Here is a 20,207-nt window from a genome sequence, read left to right as displayed (position 1 = left end):
GTCTCGACATACAAGAATGGCACGAAGATTGACGAAGAGAGGTGTCCGGGTGTTATCACTATAGTGCCGAAGCGCTGGCAATAGTATCATCATCGCCGTTGAAAGGGGGCCGTCATTCTCATATAGACAGGTGTGAATCTTGGGTATCTGGGTGAGTATATACTCTTACCTGAGTCATGCTGTTAGTTCTACATTAATCAAGTGTAAAGGTTCTCAACTACCTTGCATCCCAGAAGCACAAGACATGCCATTCTGCTAGTTTCGGTACGGTGTTGGCTTGCGAGCTTTGTTCTTGTGCAAGACATAGTTTGGTGAATTGGCTGTGGTATCGACCCGTGGCGTAAGTTTGACGTCTTGGTGGTTCCACAAGTTACCTCAGTCTTGTTTGTTCCATCTGTTTCGATGGGTTAGAAATGATCTATTCGTTATTTGACCTCGTATTATTAGAGCACAGCACAAGTTATCTTTAATCGGTCCTCGAAGTTATTATACGGATATTTCAGTCTACTGCTATCGGGGGGAATAATTCGCCCTTCATAGTCTTTAAGCGCATCCCTACTAATCAATACAATTCAGTTCACTTAGTATTCCTGATGCGCATGTCCTGCATAAAGTCTACGTAATGAGATATGTAGACAGTGTTCAATGTCAGATTATAAACGCTTGGAGCTCCGTGTTTCAGTGCACCCTTAATAACATTGAACACAATCAACTAACTAATGAGTTAATTAATTTCATAACATACACTTCAGCTATGCTGTACTTTATTTATCGGTCACGATATAACCGGTTTTAGCTAGCTAATTCGCAGCTAAAGATAAGGTTCGTAAACAGTCACCGCGTAATCGTTTACGTGGACAAAACTTTAACAATTAAAACATGTAGATGTTTAAGAAAAGACTTGGACGTAACTACCTAGAGCTACGTACTATAGTAAGCTTTTTTTTTTGGCCTAAAAATTAAAGCGTTAAGGTATAATCATGCGACCGGACGGTCCTCCCACATAACACCTTATATTTCATGGTATGGGCATTCTGGTTGTAGTGAAATTGTAGGGGAGAAGAGTGGTCTAGCGCTCTAGCACTGGGGTATCTCATATGTATACGGTGTAGGTGGTGACTGCCTACATTATTAGCAACTTTCAAATGACCTCATCATCTATTTAAATACGCGGAAAAGTCACTGAGTCTGACAATCAATATGATTTATTTACTGACCTCCCCAAACCTGTCGAGATTCTGGATGAAATTCCCTATGGCGCTTCATATGTTCATCATCCATCGACTTTACAGCACTTTTACGTCAACAAAAGACAGCGGTGAGATTACACGTTACGATCAAAGTTCTTGCTGTGTAATTGTTGTCGCAGCTCCTCACATCCATGATGATTAGATGGAGCATAATTTCTTACATTGTTGGCTTATTCGTTGGGATTATTATGGGGTTTTGCCTCACAGTTACCTCCATCAATGTTCACCCTTCGTTCTTCTACCCAGCGCTAGTCCTTAGTAGCAGTAATTCCACTCTGTACTACAGCCTGTCCTCTACAGGCAGATCCTTCAACCTTAGCAACCACAGAATTCTGAGATGTATCTGTGTAAGTGTGGGATCTGGGAGTCCGACCCAGCGACATTCTCAGGCGCGATCCTCACAAACATTGATCTAGATGTATTTCTGATGATTAATGAAATCGAGTGGTTCACTATTCCCTTTTATGGTTACACTCTCAACTACCAGCCGTTTCGTTAGAGGGGAGCCACCAAGCAATCAATGAAAGGTAGCCTACCGCTCGGCAGTACCTATTACCAGCTTCAAATCACCGAGACAGCAATAATTGATACATCACAATCAAAGTCCTTGCTGTATGAGATTGCAGTTGCGCACATTTATAATGAAAAGGGGTATTGAACATAAACTGTACCACCATAGGATTGGCGTCGGGTTGCAATGAGCTTTTGGGTATATCGTTTTCTTTACTATTCATATTTCCTAGAGGCGTAGATCAAACTACGATGTAAGCGGGTAACTTTGACGATAGAAGACTCGCCATGTCACGTCTTTCCGGGCTGCTATACTACACAATTCACCCATTGTCATGATCTCAAGTATGGGGATGTAAATAACTCTTGCTGCTGCGCAAGCCCTCCATGCTATCTTCCTTGCTGCTGATGCTATATACATAGTAGCTTCTTTGCCTGTATTCTGTGATAGTCAGACGACAGTTTCGATGTATTAGAAAAAGTTCAGTCCGTGTGCCGTCCAGAAAAGTTAGGCATCAAGTGTAGAATCCACAAAGTCCTCACGCTCTCATCCGTGATGTCATTTAATTTGTTATTATCCTTATAAAATTAAGAAGAATACAAGTGCATCATTGATCACTTAACCTATAATGGGGCTCCCTAACTGTCACCAATCATTTGATGTCTACATATTTCATTCCTGCTCGAAGTTGCCAGAGAATGGTAACTTTCGGGGCTGGAGTCATTATCCTAAATGAAAAGGCGCATTGATGCGCCCAAGGGAAAGTCTACTAAATCATATGGCAGGTGGCAGAGTATTTGCAGTGCATTAGAATGACATGCTGGACAGGCGCAACCGGAAGTATGTGCAATGATTTCGGCGGCATAAATATACATATACTTCGCAGTCGTTACTACTCGAGGCAACTTAGCGATGGTGCCAGACTGTCAATTGAGCACCTTCGAGATAGCCTAAAGGTATTAAACGTGGGAACTGCCTAATTATTGAACGGAAAATTCAAACGTAGCAGGTACGTTGTGTTGATATGTTTAGGTTCTTAGATGGACATAAATTATACCATTCCCCAGATTCTGATCCTCTCCCTTTCTTCTCCCTCTTCTTCTTTTCTTCATAATCAGTCAATATGATTTTGCAAATTATTTTCAACTGCTCTGATCTGCTACCTGTTCCACGGAAAATCCCAACTAGGAGAGACCATGTCTTCATATTATAGTATATCTACATATTAATTCTCTTAACTAACTATATACATTCAATACTTTTAGAAATTTTTATTCTTTATTTTTTTCACTTCCAACGTCGAGCACCACGTCAAAAGACTTGCAGGTTTTGACCTTGAAAGAATAATCCGCGAAAGCTAAAATCGCAACATAGAAGCAAATCAGCAGGGAGCCATTTACATTCTCTCCAGTCCCGTTCCACCGTTAACTACGCCCTCCCCGGGGAACGATTCGTTCCATAACGAGGATGATGATATACCATCCAAAGATCCAATATATCGCAAATCACATTTACCGGTTGTTACTGATCCCGAAAGGTAGCGTTCTAGCCCCCCCTTCCAATCTTCTACCTTATCACAAAAAATAAGCGTTAAAACGATAAGTTATTAGTACCTCTCTTCTTTCTCCTCCATCGTTTCATAAAATGACGAAGTAAGCTGTTTCCAGATTTTGGGGTCTATTACCAATTATCCTGCAAATCCTCGACCTAAAGAGGTCATCTCTTTTTAGTCTCTCTTTACCATCTTCATTGCTCTACTTCTTTACGCCCTTAACGTCTATGTGGTTTAATAGTAACGCATAATTACCAGTCAAATCAACAACGAACCGCCCTCCCTCAGGGGGAATGCGACAGGTGGAAGCCACACTACTGGCCATCAGGGCTGCCTAGGGCCCAGGGCCTAGCCGGACAGATTGAGCTTAAAGTCTCTTGTATGGCTCCCACCTCTGGGTTCCAGATCATACTCCCCCGGTCCCGTAAAAAACCCGCCCGCTCATGAGACATCTCAACACCCAGTCATCAATAGTCGTGAGAAACTTGCCCCGGAAGTGCGTCTCTGCTTCCGATGTGGAAAGCGAGGCCGTTACAAACCAACATGCCCCACCATAGATGAAGATGCCTTGGTGTGATGGGAACAGCAATGGCTGAGGGTCCTCTTAAATCGAAACATACAACCCACGGAGGGACGGACATCGTGTCGTCCTCGTCGGTCCAGGGATTAGCCGGGCACATCACTGCGTGGATCGACGTGGTAGGAGAGAGAGATTATTCTTGGTCTTGTGGAGAGGAGGTGGGCTTGGGGGAAGGAATTCAAACAGTGATGGCATCTCAGAGGGTTGCAGCCATTTCATGTGCTCACGGGTTAGTCAGCAAGGGAGCTTAACAGTTCGGGATTTTGGGATTGTCTTGTACACTAGCAAGACTCATGTCGATGGCTTCACATTTCCAGGGTAGGTGGTCTTTAGTCCATGCTTTTTAACGAATACATTGCGTTCCTTTCTCTGTGATCAATGAATTCCCAATTATTGAAGCTATTTCCGAATGCCTATTGAAGTGTGAACTCTATCTTCTTAGATGTGGATGCCTTAGATTGACGTTTACTCTCATCTACTATATATGGAGAGAGGAGAAGGAGATTAGGCTGGCATAGACAGAATCGAGTCCTTCGTGCAATGACAAACATTGATACTTGAACTAACCAACAATGTGATAAGAATTGTGATGTGTGTATTGTAACATCCACCATCGGTGAGGCTGATGTGAGCTTCAAGAGCCTTGGCCTGCTTGATAGTATACTTGGACCTATGGCTACCTGAGGTAGGAGACCCCGAGAGACCACGGAAACTACTGAAACTAAGATGCCGGTATTAATAGCCATCGGCAGGAGGATGATATTACCTGGCGCTTAGCGAAACAACAGGATTGAATGCAACTAACAACAGCTCTACCGGTGTAGTACCTCTTATTTTCTATCAATGCTTGCTATATATCAAGTAGACCATGATTATATGTTAGTTATGACTTGATCATGACTTTATTGCATAGTTCTTTAGTGGTTACATAGTGACTAGACCTATGGTATAACAATCAGTCCATGTATGTTGGATCTGATCAATCCATGGATAATGGGATTCATATAATCTAAGTTTTTGTTTGCCCTTTGGTTTCATTTGCATTTTTTCACAACTTGGTCCTTATAAGTGAAGTATCTAAGTGTCTGGCCTGGAGGCCCGGGGGTTGATAGGGGACATTATTAGATGCATAAACTCCTCCCTGAATCCACCTATGTTGTTGAAAACAAATATATGCACTTAAGGCGATATCTTATCGGTCCCTATCAGATACAACAATTCCCAAAGCTTCAACTACATCATTGCTTGCAACTTCTGAATGTTGACCTTATTAACATGAATCCCCGTGGATTTCCAAGCATATGTTCTGTATAGAGGGCGTCTGGACGTACCCGCCTTCCCACATCCCCATATTTTCCATTCCTCCTCTTGCCCACGCCTGTGTCAAATCCTAATACATCGCAACCAACAAGCTACCACTTACAACCCAAATCACAATGCCCTCAGACCTCTCAAACTATCTCGCAACACACTACCTAACAGCCGACCCCAAGCCCTCAAAAAAGCGCAAGCGCAAGCAAAAAGACACCGAAGGCCTAATTATCGCCGATGATGACGAAACAGGGTGGTCGTCGCGCTCGCGCAACCGCGACGGCGCAGACGACGAAGACGACGACATGGCCCTGCAGGCCGCCGTAGCAGGGACAAGCGCCGAGTTTCGCAAAGCGAAGAAATCAGGATGGAAAGTCCTCGGAGGCAGCAGCAGCACCAACCCCCAGACAACATCCACATCCACATCCACACCCCAAGACACAGATGACGCAACGCGCCAAGCGGACGCGATCCTCGCCTCGGCGGCCGCAGAAAGCGCCTTAGCCGGCGCTGACGCCGATGAAGAGAACGCACCAGTAATGATGTCCGACGGGACCTATGCCGGTCTCCAAACAGGCGCATCAGTGTCCGCCCAACTCTCCGCTCGCCGGGCCGCGGAGCGCGCCGAATACGAGCGCAGCGCGGGCGGGACAGGCGGCGGCAAAGAAGCGGAAACCATCTACCGCGACGCCACGGGCCGCCGCGTAGACGTGAGCATGAAGCGCGCGGAGCTGCGGCGCGAAGCAGAAGAAGCCGCGCGCAAGCGCGAGGAGGCCGAACTTGCGCTCCGCGGCGACGTGCAGCGGGAGGAAGCCATGCGGCGGCGCTCGGCGCTCGAGGACGCGAAGGTAATGAGCGTGGCGCGGCACGCAGACGACGTCGAGATGAACGCGGAGATGAAGGCGCAGGTGCGCTGGGGCGATACCATGGCCGCGTTCGTGAAGCCCAAGGACGCCACCACTAGTGGCGTAGGGACGAAAGGAGGGGGGAGGAGTGTGAAAGGACGGCCCGTGTACAAGGGCGCGTGGGCGCCGAATCGCTATCAGATCCCGCCGGGGCATCGATGGGACGGCGTGGATCGGGGTAATGGGTTCGAGGGGGAGCGGTTCAAGGCCATTAATCGGCGCGAGAGGAATAAGGACTTAGATTACTCGTGGCAGATGGACGAGTAGAGCTTCTTATTTCTTATTTCTACATTTGTGCGGCATACAGAGAGGCGTTGTTGGCATGATTTACGCGAGACAGACAGATATTATTATACCCACTTGTTTTTTTATTTCCATTCACGAATAATTCTAGTGGTCATATATAAAAGCTATGTCGAGTGCCGTCGTGATGCTGGCTTGCAACCATGTCATGTGTATTATGTATAATCTATAGAATGCTATGGAAGTCGGCACTAATGTTTTATAGTCTCTTTCTGTGGACGAGTCCAAGCGGGTTAGCAGCATCACAATATGTAAACAAGGGGTAGAACTCATGTTCAGAAATGGACTGTCATCAGGGGGGAAAGTATTATTATAACAACAAGCAATTGCGACGGCCACAGTGAACAAACAATGCATCGTGGTCCAGTATGGGGTTTGAATCAGCGGCGGACTAGGCGTCCATTGCATCACTCGGCCCTGGAGAGGTGTAAAGGTCCCCCCAAAGACTATGGGTCTATTGATCTCAGCTGTTCAACCTACAAAGCAGGGACCATAAACAAGATTTTATCAGAGTATCTGGGAGTTCGTTTAGGCCTTGCGACGTAGCAACTTCTCGGTCGAGTTGAATACAGTGTTCTCTTTAACCAGCTGCAGCCACTCCTTCCGACTTAGGTGACCTTCTTTATCGACGCGGCCTTCAAACTTCTTAAGAAGCGCGCCAATCGTGATGCCTCCAGGGAGAGGCGGCAAATGTTGTAGAATATCCTGGGCTGTAATAGGTTTCAAGGCCTCCTGGGCCGCATTGGGATTGGGAGAAGCTGCCCGAGGTCTCGAAGGTACGGGACTGCCAGCCCGGGACCCTGTGGGTGTACCCTTAGCACCAGTGCCCAGATGTGGGCGCCGCTTAACCTTGCCTCCAGCACCGTCTGACATCTCAGCTTCGCCGTCGCTGGTAGATCCGGCACCCCGAGCGGATTGTCCGCCAGGTAGGGGCGTGGCACTACGGCTGCCAGTAACCGAGTTAGTGGGCCCAATCTTCTTCTTTTTCTTATTCCGAGTGGACTCAGTGCCGCTCGACTCTGAGCCGAGGGGGGAGCCTGGCCGTTTCAAAGATTTGCCCTTCTTCGCAGCATCAGCTGCACTTTTCTTGCCCTGAGGCGTTCCTGGTCCCTTAGAGCCAGTGCCATTCTTATCTTTATCTGCCTTGTTATCCTCATCCTCATTTTCGGAATCGGAGCCGGACTCGCTCTATTCATCTTTGGATTAGCAACAAGCGAGAACGAGCACGGTGGGATACACCTTACAGATGATGACGCAAACGGGTCTCGGCCAGATGAGTCGCTGTCATACTGGAACTGCTTATCACGTTTCCGTAAAGCTTTCTTAAGGTCTTTGCCAAACAGCTTTCTCACTTCCTCTTCTTTCTGAATTTCAGCTTCCTCTTTCTCAACCTTTTTCTCGTCTGCGTCGCCGAACAAATTAGCGCCAAGCTGCTCACGTCGGACCCTGTCCTTGGAATCTTTGGTATCCTCGTCTCGGTCAGGTTCAAAGCCAGCAGTTTCATCATCATCTTGGAATTCATCCCCAGACATATCAATATCATCGTGCTCCATCTTTTCGCCTCGCGATGCCTGTTGGAATGTGGAGCTTTCCTGCTTGACTGCTGTCGGCCCATACATGATTCTCCGGGATTCTTCCCGGGCATTGACGGCTTTGTTTCTATCAGAGTCTCTTATCGCCCAACGTGTAGGTGCTGCCTTTTTGCCCATGAGCTTCTCAGCCTCCTCAATTGATAGGTGCTGGAAGGCGCCTCGTTTTGGAGTAAACTTATACCATTTTTCTAATGGCAACATTCGGTAACCACCGGTTTCTGGGTAGGGAACCAGAGCAACCATACGCTCAGATAGAGCTGCTTCATATTGTCCGGCCCAGATTTGTTTTGCATCTGCATCCTCTAAGTGCCACGGCAAAGCTTCTTCATATCGAATCTCTGCCTCTTTCTTCTGTTTCTCTGTGCGTGGCTGATAATGAACCTGGGTCCCGGTCTTCTTCTCATCCTTGTTCTTTTGCTGCTGACGCTTGCGTTCGGCATCTTTAAGAACAGGCGCCTTTTGCGCGTCATCCAACGCGCGCTGTGCATCACGTTGCGCCTTGATCTGAGCCTGCCGCTCGGCCTCTTCAGTATTAGCCGGAGGTTGCTCGACAGGTTCTTCCTCCTTCTCCTTCTGGCCCGGGGGGGGCTGCCTTGGGTCGCGACGTTGCAGAGTTACGGGGCGAGGGAAGTGTTCTTGATCGCTGGGGTCTATCCTAGCCTGCTTATTTCCTCGTATCTGGGGAGCGAATCGCATGACGTGGAAACGAAGGCCCTCTTTCAATGCTTTCTTGGTGACGAAAAGAGGGACTTCTTGGGCCCCCGGGGGCAAGGGAGTGGACCAGCCGCCATTTTGAGCTCGCAGATGATCGAAACGCGGAGGGGCCTTGTCAGGCTGGAGCGAATTCTTGGAGTTTCCGGTAGGCTTAGAAGTGCCCACGTTTTTAGGCGGTAAGCCAGTAGTAGAAGGAGGCGCCCGACCTGAGAACGGAGGAAGGCCGGCCTTGGGAGGAGGCGGTCGAGCGGTCGGCTTTTTCCGTGGTACCATGGGATTGGCGGTATTGCGCGGGCGGCGCAAGGCGGGCGCACCAGTAGGAGGCGTAGGCCGCTGGCCATTTGGGCCACCGGATGGAGATGCACTCATTTTGGTAGAAAGACTGGCGACGATATCTCTAACAAGCGCGTTGCGTGTTGACCGGACAGGGCAACTTCGTCACCGGTTCGAGAGGGTCCTATAAAGCGCGGACGAGCATCGGGAAAGGCACCTATACTCTACAGATGAAGCGGCAATGCGAGTCAGAAGGATCGGGTTCGTTGTTGGGGTGCAGGGTCGTCGTTGCGGCGTGCTTGCTGCTCGAATCTGACGAAGATTGGTCGATGAAGAACACGACAGGCTGGACCAAGGCTTAAAGGATGCAGGATAAGTCGCTATGAGCGGATCTATGTCGCGGGAATTTGCGCAAACGAGCAGGGTTTGCGTATGTGCAGGAGACTTCAAAGTACAGAGGGAGAAGAACAAGAAGAAGTGGGCGAATGGCGGGATCAGAGAGTTGAATGAAGAAAACGAGTGAATGAAAGTAGTAGGTATGTTCTTGGGGAGAGGCAGAGACTTGAGACTTAGGCAGCCTACCCCAGCCAGAGCCAGGGAGCCAGGGCGGACAGTTGAATGCAGCGAGGTACCTGATACTTTGGCGAGGGCGATGTGGTGACAAAGACAAAAAAGAAAAGAGATCACTATACTTCGTAAGTACATAGCGCTGTAGCTCCCACCCGTGGACAGCAGTAGCAGTGACTGTAGCAGTGACTAGTGACTGTAGGTACTGACCCAAGCGCTGCAAGGAGTCATCAGAGGCCCCATGTCCAGTGGAGATCTGACAACGTCATTGGCGTTCATGTGGATACGGACAGTACAGTACAGTACAGGTACATCCGTAGTAGCTCCAAGCAATCTTGAGCCTCAAAGACTGGAGGCAGTCGAACAAAGACACAAACAAACAATACTTAGCATACGTGCACGTAAGAGTATACAACAAGGTAATATCTAAATAGATGCCGAATGCATTAGTATGTAGGAGAGAATATCATAGTTATAATATATAGCATCGCTGTATGCTAGACTGTAGGTACTTACCTACCGTATCTATGTAGAAACCTATCAGAGGTATGTAGGTAGGCTTCAGAGAGAGGCACTTTGTAGAAGGTACCTACATAATAAGTAAGTACAACATCGTAGGAGTAACCCAAAATATCGTCTCTATCTCTCTGGTTTCATCTCCACACGCAGGCAAGAACTTCGCATTTCTTGCATCTTTTGTTCAGTTGTTATGATTACTCCCTCCAGCCAATCAGGATCCTCAATTACTTTTGCGTCATCCTCGAAGCTATCCGGCCACTGCCTGTTTGCCAGGACAGTACCAGGACTTTCGTTGGAGCCTGGTCTGCCGTTGTGCTGCCGCCCACGATACAAGCCAGCCAGGCTCATCATACCTACCTAGGCAATTGGATGTGACAGGCGAGAAGGTGTGCGGCTAAATAGTTACATTTCCTAGGAAGCGAGGAATGCAATATGTGCTACTTCGGAAACTGATATCAGTGTCCGGATCTTTGCCAAGACATCCTGGATCCAGTCAACTAACGAACGCTGCTCACTCACCACTCACCACTTGTTATTCACATTTCACTTCACTTGTAATTCATAATGTTCCCAGAGGGCTAGACTCCAGAAGATTTAGTAGGTATACACTTAAGCTGTCACCCCCCATCATGGGGATATGGGAATTGCTCTTAATCTGTCACTCACCCATGTAGGCGTCGTTCATCACGTAAACATGCAGAACAATCAGGTCGGTACCGGACCTCTTGAGGACCGCCTCCGCAACCTCATCCTCGCCGGTTCCGACTCCAAGCCTGCCCCGCTTCCGGCTTCCTCGAGCAAGGCCACTTTTACGGGTACCCATGCTCTGCCTTCCGAACACTCAGACCAGCCCAAAGACGAAGTCGTCGGCGATGGCCACGGACACTCGCGTCCGCCGCCAAGAGGTGGCAGGAAGCGTCTCAACCAGGCCCAGCGCCGTCAGATGAATGCCGAGCTGACAATTCCCATTGATACCCGACCACCTTTCCATGCTTCTTCGAGGCCTTCCCACTATGCACAACAACAGACTGCCTCTCCCTCCCGTAATACAACAGCATATCCAGCCAATTTTCGAGGCCAGTCTTCATTGTCCGATGCCAGCCAGTTCAATCGACAATCACGGTACGGTCACCCGCAATTTCCTACGTCGTCTGCTCACCAGCCCGATTGGAGGCGGCAGCAACATGATGGCTTGCCTAGAGGTGTGAATATCATGACCGAACCCCCATTTACATCTCAAAGCGGTCGCAATCCAATTCACAGTCAGCCTGCCTCGTACAACCCGGGAAGTTCTCGGCTGCCAGTTTTTAGTCCTGATCAGCTTGCAAGCCAATCTCTATATCTCGACCAGCTCTCTTTACGCATTATAGAGGGTGCTGAGATTGGACCGGACGAAATCTCCGAGAAGGAAAACTTTCGACTATATGTGGAATCCATCTGTCGACATGTGATTACTTGCCACGAGCACGAGGTCAACCTTGCCCATGAGTTCCAGCCAAGATCTGTAGAGTTGAAGTGCTTCGGGAGTCTGGCTTCGGGTTTTGCCACAAAAGCTGCTGACATGGACCTTGGCCTTGTGTCTCCTACGTCACGGCTGTCGCCCGGCTCACCCGAATCGCCCATACCTCGTCTCATTGAAGGCGCCCTCCTTGCTGCTGGTTTTGGCGCTCGGCTGCTCACTAAGACACGCGTTCCAATTATCAAACTTTGCGAAAAGCCTAGCATAGCTCTTCGACGGGGTTTACTGGACGCAAGGAAGAAATGGGAGGAGGGTGCTGATCAGGAGGAGAGGGAGCTAGATGATGACGACCCTGAAGATACGGACCTTCTCCAAGATACCAATCTCCCCTTTGATTCTAACCTAACCCAACCTTACGCAGAAGAATCAACATCAAAGACTTCATCGGATCAAACACCTCTCTCGCTGCACGAAGAGGGGGTTATGCTCAAACAATCCTTGAACCAGACACTGACTAGCTATTATGGTAAGGCCAAACGACTCTTACGCCGTTTGAATAGCCGTGACATCTCTCAGTCCAATTGCCATGATTTCACCGAAGCCGATTTCGTCCTTCTTGACAAGGTGGCTAGCGCCTTCGTTAAAGGGCTGCATGACGCAGAATTGAGAAGCCGGATATTAGCATATCCTTCATTTAATGTTGGTGACACTGGACTGACAAATTATCGTTCGCTCTTCGGTGTCAATGTCATGATTGAGTGTGAACAACTCATTCTTTCATGGGAAGCGAAGCAACTTACCTCAGCTAGCCCTCGCTCGGATCAAGCATGCGAAAGCATAATTCAGCAATGGAGAGCTTTACATCATATTAAGAATTTCGGTAACAACCCTGTATGGTTCAATAAAGAACTACAGCTATTTGCGGAAACTATTCGCCAGAATCCTTCCATACAAATGATGCAGCTCCACCAAGACCAGCACGAGTCCCCGATGCAATATCAGGCGCGAACAAACAAAATTGCTATCGCACTACCACAAATTTTACTTCCTAGTATGATTAGCCAGACGATCCAGCGCTATGTCGACGGAATTAGAGATGAGGAGATCAGAAATGAGGTTCGCAACTTCTTGATATCAACTAAAACGGAAAATCTTAGGACAGTCGCTAGAAGGCACAAGGCACTCCATCTCGCCGCCGACTATGAAAGGGCAATTGAGAAAGGGCTCTATACACTTGATGATATCCCGACCCTCCAAAGCTATATAACCATTCTCCGTCGCCAACCTGTACCCTCAATGAAGCAACCTCGTGAGCTTGAGTGTCTAATCCCACTCACAGAGAGTGAAAAGTCTATACTTTACAAGATCAGGGAGTTAGCGGATCCAGCGACACTCGGCCCCAACAAACCTAGAGACAAATACAATGACAGCTTAGAGTTCCCTAAAAGCGGTGTCGGCGTCCAGTGCGATATCAACTTCTCGGCTCATCTAGCTCTCCAAAACACCTTGCTTCTGCGATGCTATTCCTGTACCGATCGTCGCGTCAGGCCTCTGGTGCTTTTCGTCAAGCACTGGGCCAAAGCACGAGGAATTAACACACCGTATCGCGGAACCCTAAGCAGCTACGGCTACGTGTTAATGGTTCTGCATTATCTTGTCAATGTCGTCGAGCCCTTCGTCTGTCCCAACCTGCAAGAACTCGCCCCTCCCGACCCCCCAAATCTCCCACCGCACGCTCTCGAAGGCATATCGACGTGCCAAGGTCGCAACATCCGCTTCTGGAGGGACGAGCGAGCAATTCAAAGTCTGGCACAGCAAGGACAGTTGAATCAGAACCACGACTCTCTCGGCACTCTGCTACAAGGGTTCTTCGAGTACTATGCCCAAGGAAACACAATGTCCACAACTAACAAGAAGGGGTTCAACTGGGGTAGAGATGTAATAAGCCTTCGCACACACGGTGGTTTGTTGACGAAGGTAGAGAAATCATGGACTGGGGCCAAGACCGTCGTTCAACCACAAACTGGTGCGTCGCCTACGCATCCTGAGCTCGGCAATCAATCCCCGTCGTTACATCAGCCGATATCCCCTGATAAAGGAGCAATGACTACCGAACAACTCCAGCAAACGCCCAAGCCAAAAAAGGTCAAAGAAGTCCGACACCGCTTCCTATTCGCTATCGAAGACCCCTTCGAACTCGACCATAATGTCGCGCGCACCGTGACGCATAATGGTATTGTGTCTATCCGCGACGAGTTCCGACGCGCGTGGAGGATTATCAAGACTGCTGGGAATGGAAAGGTGAACGAGGATTTGTTGGAAGATGTCAAGGTGCAGAAAGCCGATCTCGAGAAGAAGCAGTTTATGGCGCTGTTGGACGAGATTCATGGGGATGAGGTGTTTGAATTGTAATGGGGTTCATTAAGCAAGAGGGTTCAGTGATGTAATGGGGAGTAAAGGGGCTATGGGTGGGTCAGGGGATCTAGTAATGAATCGATGAGTGAATGTGGTTCGGCGATGACTGGGGCGTTGTCTTGGTGCTGTAGTCTGTCTGTCTGTTTGCCTAGGTAAGTTAGGAGATAGGTATGATATCCCTACGGTAATAGCTGTATGTAGCTTTGTTCCCGTGCATCGGATACTTACCCAGCGAAAAGGAGAAAAGGGGAAATAAAAAATAGTGCAAGGGAGAGAAACACGAGGAATTCTCGGCAAGACTTTTCTTCCTAGTTTCCTTGCAGCGACGAGACCATGTAATTAATATACATAACCTAAAGCCTTTCTGAGATAATCATTCATACAGACCACTCGGGGCCCTGCGTGGAGATGTATGTATGCATCAGTTTCTTAATATGGCCTCGAACTATTCTTGTTTCCTAACACCACGCCCATTCCTACATGCTCTCATCCACTGCAGTATTCGAAACCGCGAGTGCTGTCCGAGAGAAGCAGCAAAATGCGTCTTTCTATCTATTTAAGCAATACAGTAAGTGCTCAGTGGTATTAAGTGGAGATAACGCCCGCCGTCTTGCTCATAGCTCAATAGTAGATCGAGTCGGCCTGTCGCTTTGCTAGCCCTTGCGTAACTACATGCGTTGCATTGCGGTAGAGTGAAATGAGCTCGGGCCAGTGGTACTTGTTTCGCTTCTTGGGCAAACAGTTAATTAATTACGGTAGGCACGATACTCTTTCGCCTAAACCGGGTGATCAGGGATGTCATTGCTGCTAGATTGGGAATCCTTCAGCGAAGATCGTTGTGAGATGCGTTTGGTTCTTTATTTTCTGAGGACATTGTCGTGCTGGTAATCCAGCGTACTATCCATCTTACTTTGGGAGGGACCGTGGTTAACTGGTTTTGTAGACTATGCGGCCGCGGAGTACCATGAGGCTGCCTTTGTTGGTCTATAGCTAAGCGCCTTCAAGTGAGAATCTTCATATATGGGTACGAATAGGTTCTAGCTTCGCGCGTGGTAGGCAGATAGTTATCTACCAGTCTTGATTGCTGTATACTGGTCTTGTACCTGTTTAAGGACGCCGCAGGCCTTATGAATTTAGGGTATCATGAGTGTATTAAAGTTGTCACAAATGTATAGCTCTCCTCATCAATCTTGGCTTGTATTGCTCAAAACAGCAAACGGGTTGACAGATACGGGTCGTTTCGGATCTCTCTCGCTTCTCAAAAGCCCGGTTCCATTCTTCCGTTTCTCCCGCCTCTTCGCGCCATTCGTTTCCGTTGACTTCTCTTCTACCTGGATTGGCGGAATACCAAGTATGTCCGTGATGATGGCGAGAATATCGACTTTCTTAGCAGTAGCCAGCAAATGCGGCATGCTTTCCAGTGTTGGCCAATCTGCGATTGCAGGGAGCGCATCGAGGTGCTCGCATAATTCTCGCACTTGAGGAGGCAGGTCCTGAGCGAGCGATACAGCAACGTCTAAAATTTGGTTTGTTATTCTCAAGGAGTAGAGTGAAGCTTCTACTTGGGCTGTGAAGTGTATCATATCCCACGAATGCCAGCGCTCGTCATCAGATGGGAGCTCCGCTTTGTGGATCAGTGAAGCGGATAGTGGCGACCGCTCTTCAGAGGTCGACCACATCACATCTTGATAGATGGCGAACGCAAGCCACCGCATGTCTGCACTTGGAATACGATTAGCAAGTTGCTTCAGAGTATGCACTAGCGAAGAACACTGCTCATAGGCTTCCTCGAGCCCTAATACATCGACTTGTCTACCTATCGATGTATTAGATGCCATAAGTGTCCGATATTCAATGACAACGGGCGATTTGTGAACGGCAAACGTTTGCATGATACTATATGCAACTTGACGAACGGCTGTACTGTTGGTCCAAGCGCTAATTCTAGAGCGGTCCTAAATTGCAATAGTAGGTCAGTTACTATCTTCCGTGTCACAAATTGGGCAGAGAACCTTGTTCTTGCAATACTGGAGAGAATTTCAACAAAGCATAGAAAGAAGGGGGGTGTCTAACTTCAATCAAGATAGGTAGAAACATGGCTAGAGTCTCTGGGCCACGTGAGTGCTGAGCACTGTTTACATCTGGTACTATACCGTCACCAGTGAATAGTACTATAGTGAAGTTAGTTAGGATCATTTCGAATAAAAGGAGGGTGACCAATGCAGTATCTAGGTACTTACAGGTTTGTATTACGATCTCAGATATCCTCGGATCAAGCGTTGAGATCATGCTCTGCATACGATGGTCCATTGGCAGGTACTCCTTCATGGAATATTCTTCAAGGAAAGTCTGATATTCCGATGTATGCAAAATATCCTCATAATTTCTATTTCTTATTCGTTCTAGTGCCTCATTGAAGCTACTGCGAGACCTCGCTATTTCGTAGGCAACTCGAGGTAGACCGCCAAGATTATTCAAAGCGAGAGCATCGTTGATAGATTCCAATGAAAACTTGGAAGCTAGCAATCCTTGCGGTTCAGCTGAGCGATCAGTTACGGCGATATCGGCAAAGAAGCTCACACTGCCATCGTGACCAAGATCAGTGATGAGCAAATCTGAATCGCTTGTCAAGAGTACCCCGCCGTGGCGTCGAATATCCTCGGCGCAGAACATGTCGGCCTCGCCCGAGACAACTTCGACCAGCGGACCCCAGGTGCGGCAGCCCTTGAGGATTTCAACGACAGCCGGTACGAGAAAGGGAGGCCTAGGGAGCCAGCGAAGGTTGGAGGAGGCGCCAACAGTCTGGGTGAGGATAATCCCGCTCTTGATAGTTTCGAAAGCATCTTCAGGTAGAACGCATGAGCCATCGGGGTGGGAAGCTAACAGGCCCTTCATTAGCTGGGACTGTTCCAACAGCCGTTGCTGCCTGACCTGCCACTTGCCTGGGGGCAAGTAGCCATCAAAGATTATCTTTCGGCTACACCATTCAATTAGCAAGAGTCTTCAGAGTATTGCAGAGTAGTAGTGATCTGGTGGATCTGATAGCTCTTACACAGCGACATTGTGCTGCCGTAGCTCGTCGAGCCATCCCGTGACCATGCGGCCAAGGGTCGCATATGAAGGCTGACAGATGAAGCCATTGGTTGGGGGTCTCTGGCGCATGCATCCGTCATATATTTGGTGGACCAGGGCAGGTCCATCAATAACGACCGTGTCTCCGTTTAGCGAGCTGAATTTGCCATATCGACGGACAGCAACACCGAGTCCCCGGATGCCCATGGCGTTGCGCTAATTGGGGGTTTGGTGAATTGATCGAATTCAAGGATAGAGCACCATCCTTGGATCTTTGTACAACTGGCCTTAACAGAGGGAAGGGGAAAGGTTCACTCATTTGGTGGTGCTCACATTGGTATGATAGATTTCGATTTGCCTGGCGATGTGAGGTGCTCGTCTAGGAAAGGAGCATGAGGCTGTATTCGATATGGGTACAGACCTAGATAGGAACCTACAAACTACATATAAAGGTAGCAGATAACCTCAGGGTCTAATTGGGTGCCCCTTCTTCAAGGCCCTCTGCCTACATGGTAGATCTTGGAATAGGATTATTCGACATCTACCAGTTGTCGGCGTCTCTGTCTCTCGCGTGTGCATGCAGCTGCAGTAGCAGTAGAGACTCGATAGTGGGATGTGACCCCCAACAAGTAAGTACCTAGGTAGGTAGGTACCTAACTTGAAGTACCTAAGTACCTACCTACCTACCTAACCCACCATGTCTTAGTCCAGCAGCTCCGTCCCTCGCTCGACCTCGCTCGGCTGGTCCATAAATTTCTTCCTTTCCACTCTCTTTTCTCTATTCTTCATTTCCAGCCAACCACTGGAATCCCCATCCCAAGATGCGAGGCACGCTGGTATTCTCGGGCACGTCGTGTCCCGCTCTGACGGGCAAGATATGCGAGAACCTGGGAATGACGCCGGCTTCCGCTGACCTGTCTCAATTCTCCAATGTGCGTTGCTGATCTATGCTGCTCTATTTGGTTTTTTTTTTGTGGTTGACAAGCATCGCACCCCTCCTGTCCCGTTTCCGTTTCTGCTTTGCTATCTTCACCTTCTTCTTCCCAACAACGCGATGCCACACAATGGCTGACATCGTGCTAAGGGCGAAACCAGTGTTCGCATCCTGACCAGCGTCCGCGACAAGGATGTCTTCATCATCCAATCCGGCAGTCCTACCATCAATGACACCATCATGGAGCTACTCATCATGATCTCGGCATGCAAGGGAGGCTCTGCCAACAAGATTACTGGTAGGCTTCTTCCGTGGCTGATCCAGCTTCTGTCTCTCACTACCACATCACGACTGACCTGACCCTTGATCTCCCTCACCTTAGCCGTCCTACCGTATTTCCCTTATAGTAGGCAATCCAAGAAAAAATCCCACCGCGGCGCCATCACCGCCCGTATGCTCGCGAACCTTCTCCACGTCGCCGGCGTTAAGCATGTCGTGACTGTCGATCTCCACGCTTCACAGATGCAGGGCTTCTTTAAGTGTCCCGTCGACAATCTCCATGCCGAGCCTCTGATTGCCCGCTGGGTGCGACTCAACGTCCCGAACTGGAAAGAGGCAGTCGTTGTGTCCAAGAACCCTGGTGGAACTAAGAGAGTTACTTCACTTGCCGATGCCCTGAAGCTCAATTTTGGTCTGGTCACCACTGACCGCAAACGCGCGACTAACATGACCGCGAGTATGATCATGAGACAACTCGATGGCTGGGACCAAGGCACGACATATGTTAATGGCGTTCGTCGGACCCCTACCAATAACTCTGATGAGCGTGACTCGGATGGCTACGTTAATAACTCGGTAACCTCGTCTCGTATCGTGACAGATTCCCAAGGCTCTCCCAGGCGAGTTGCTGGTCCACCGTTGCGCATTAACAGTGCATCGCGATCTCCATACACCCGTGCCTTTCATGGATCTTCTCAAGCTTCGCAGGCTTCCCCTATTGAGGAATTGCGCGACGAAGAGGAGGAAGAGGATGCACAGGAGTATAACGACGAACGTGCCCAAGAGGTCACGCACGGCCGACTTGTCCAAGGTCATGTAGTCCCTGATGACTTCGTCTCCCCAGCCCAGTCAGATGGCGATGGCAGTCAATCCGGCCAAGCTGCCGACGAAGACCCCATGACTATGTCTCGTGCATCATCCTTCTTTGCAGCCGAGCCGCATGCGCTTGGCGGATCGGGCGATGCTGGAGACTCATCCGATGAAGAAGAAGAGAAACTTCAAGATCCTAAAGTCGAGCATATGATCACGCTGGTCGGCAACGTTAAGAACCGCGCCGTCCTGATCGTAGATGACATGATCGACAAAGCTGGATCCTGGATCGCCGCAGCCGAGACTGTTGTCAAGCGCGGCGGGGCCAAGAAGGTCTACTGCATGGCTACTCATGGTGTATTTGGAGCCGATTGTTTGGAGCAGCTCCAAGCCTGTGACTGCATTCACCAGATTATTGTCACTAACAGCTTCCCCATCCCTGATAATCGAGCTAAGAACGCGAGTAAGTTGGTGATCCTAGATCTTTCGTATCTCCTATCCGAAGCGATTCGGCGCAATCATTATGGCGAGTCCATCTCGCCTTTATTCCAACATATGTTGGATTGAAGCAGATGACGCGAGTATTTCACTTAGACAAGAGTGATAAACAAAAACATCGGTGCTGTTTTGACGCGGCTTCTGTTGTTGTACATTATGAGATATGAGAGCAAGGGCTTCTTTTTTTTTTCCCCTCTCGGTTTATTAACTAGCATGGCGTTTCGGACGTGGTATGGCGAAAAGAGGCTTCACAGCCAGCTTCAGCATCATATTTTTCAGCGGAAAAGGGCGGTTTAGAGGCATTACAGGACAGGACAGGACTGGACAGAAATGAGCCATTCAGATACCAATTTGTCGAGACGTCCCCAGGTATGTTATTTGTTACCGGCTTTTACTGTGTGCCTATGCCACACATTTCGTTCAACTGTGACTTGGTGAATGCACCCTTCATTTGTGATTTATATGTACTTTTCCCCTGTTTACATACCCAACGGTGCTATCTTCGGATAGCCAGGGCTGAAGATCCCTCTAGGATCAGTCCTGAACGGAACGTTGGCAGAGAAGACATTGTTCCTTTGGGACTTGCCACGATTATAGAAGGCCAGATATCCAGATCTTACACTTTGTTGTAACGATCAATATCCTCACGGATAAATGGGTGTT

General features: G+C 48.7%; 5 protein-coding genes across 5 annotated transcripts; 3 read left to right on the top strand and 2 right to left on the bottom strand.

Moving 5' to 3' along the window:
• Positions 1 to 5,086: 5,086 nt before the first annotated feature.
• Positions 5,087 to 6,658, top strand: F5B22DRAFT_386666 (Pre-mRNA-splicing factor of RES complex-domain-containing protein). Its single transcript, XM_047971355.1, has one exon. It carries the CDS (start codon positions 5,330 to 5,332, stop codon positions 6,374 to 6,376), a length of 1,047 nt encoding a protein of 348 aa, XP_047827634.1. The 5' UTR covers positions 5,087 to 5,329; the 3' UTR covers positions 6,377 to 6,658.
• F5B22DRAFT_386665 (uncharacterized protein) lies at positions 6,659 to 9,218 on the bottom strand. The gene is made up of 2 exons (XM_047971354.1): positions 7,657 to 9,218; positions 6,659 to 7,600 (listed from the first exon to the last, which is right to left on the bottom strand). The coding sequence occupies exons 1-2, from the start codon at positions 9,085 to 9,087 to the stop codon at positions 6,941 to 6,943; spliced, it is 2,091 nt and encodes a 696-aa protein (XP_047827633.1). The 5' UTR covers positions 9,088 to 9,218; the 3' UTR covers positions 6,659 to 6,940.
• Positions 9,219 to 10,568: 1,350 nt separating this feature from the next.
• Positions 10,569 to 14,190, top strand: F5B22DRAFT_386611 (uncharacterized protein). The gene is made up of 2 exons (XM_047971353.1): positions 10,569 to 10,678; positions 10,752 to 14,190. The coding sequence occupies exon 2, from the start codon at positions 10,772 to 10,774 to the stop codon at positions 13,946 to 13,948; it is 3,177 nt and encodes a 1,058-aa protein (XP_047827632.1). The 5' UTR covers positions 10,569 to 10,678; positions 10,752 to 10,771; the 3' UTR covers positions 13,949 to 14,190.
• Positions 14,191 to 14,871: 681 nt separating this feature from the next.
• Positions 14,872 to 17,230, bottom strand: F5B22DRAFT_658973 (uncharacterized protein; the record flags this gene model as incomplete). Its single annotated transcript, XM_047980163.1, has 4 exons — positions 14,872 to 15,906; positions 16,025 to 16,122; positions 16,192 to 16,928; positions 17,004 to 17,230. 4 exons carry the CDS (start codon positions 17,228 to 17,230, stop codon positions 15,136 to 15,138), a joined length of 1,833 nt encoding a protein of 610 aa, XP_047827631.1. The 3' UTR covers positions 14,872 to 15,135.
• Positions 17,231 to 17,730: 500 nt separating this feature from the next.
• F5B22DRAFT_386540 (phosphoribosyltransferase-like protein) lies at positions 17,731 to 19,764 on the top strand. Its single transcript, XM_047971352.1, has 3 exons — positions 17,731 to 17,955; positions 18,108 to 18,255; positions 18,340 to 19,764. The coding sequence occupies exons 1-3, from the start codon at positions 17,845 to 17,847 to the stop codon at positions 19,611 to 19,613; spliced, it is 1,533 nt and encodes a 510-aa protein (XP_047827630.1). The 5' UTR covers positions 17,731 to 17,844; the 3' UTR covers positions 19,614 to 19,764.
• Positions 19,765 to 20,207: the final 443 nt, after the last annotated feature.

The sequence above is a fragment of the Xylaria bambusicola genome (genome assembly GCF_022495145.1).
Source record: "Xylaria bambusicola strain CBS 139988 unplaced genomic scaffold F5B22scaffold_46, whole genome shotgun sequence".
In the NCBI taxonomy this organism is placed as follows: domain Eukaryota; kingdom Fungi; phylum Ascomycota; class Sordariomycetes; order Xylariales; family Xylariaceae; genus Xylaria; species Xylaria bambusicola.
This window is presented reverse-complemented; position numbering and strand designations above follow the sequence as displayed.

Coding starts and splice junctions, on each gene's coding strand:
- F5B22DRAFT_386666 (XM_047971355.1), top strand. CDS start 5,330: ATGCCCTCAGACCTCTCAAACTATCTCGCAACACACTACCTAACAGCC.
- F5B22DRAFT_386665 (XM_047971354.1), bottom strand. CDS start 9,087: ATGAGTGCATCTCCATCCGGTGGCCCAAATGGCCAGCGGCCTACGCCT. Junction 7,601..7,656: donor ACCCGTTTGCGTCATCATCT/GTAAGGTGTATC, acceptor AAAGATGAATAG/AGCGAGTCCGGCTCCGATTC.
- F5B22DRAFT_386611 (XM_047971353.1), top strand. CDS start 10,772: ATGCAGAACAATCAGGTCGGTACCGGACCTCTTGAGGACCGCCTCCGC.
- F5B22DRAFT_386540 (XM_047971352.1), top strand. CDS start 17,845: ATGCGAGGCACGCTGGTATTCTCGGGCACGTCGTGTCCCGCTCTGACG. Junction 17,956..18,107: donor ACCTGTCTCAATTCTCCAAT/GTGCGTTGCTGA, acceptor CATCGTGCTAAG/GGCGAAACCAGTGTTCGCAT. Junction 18,256..18,339: donor CTCTGCCAACAAGATTACTG/GTAGGCTTCTTC, acceptor CCCTCACCTTAG/CCGTCCTACCGTATTTCCCT.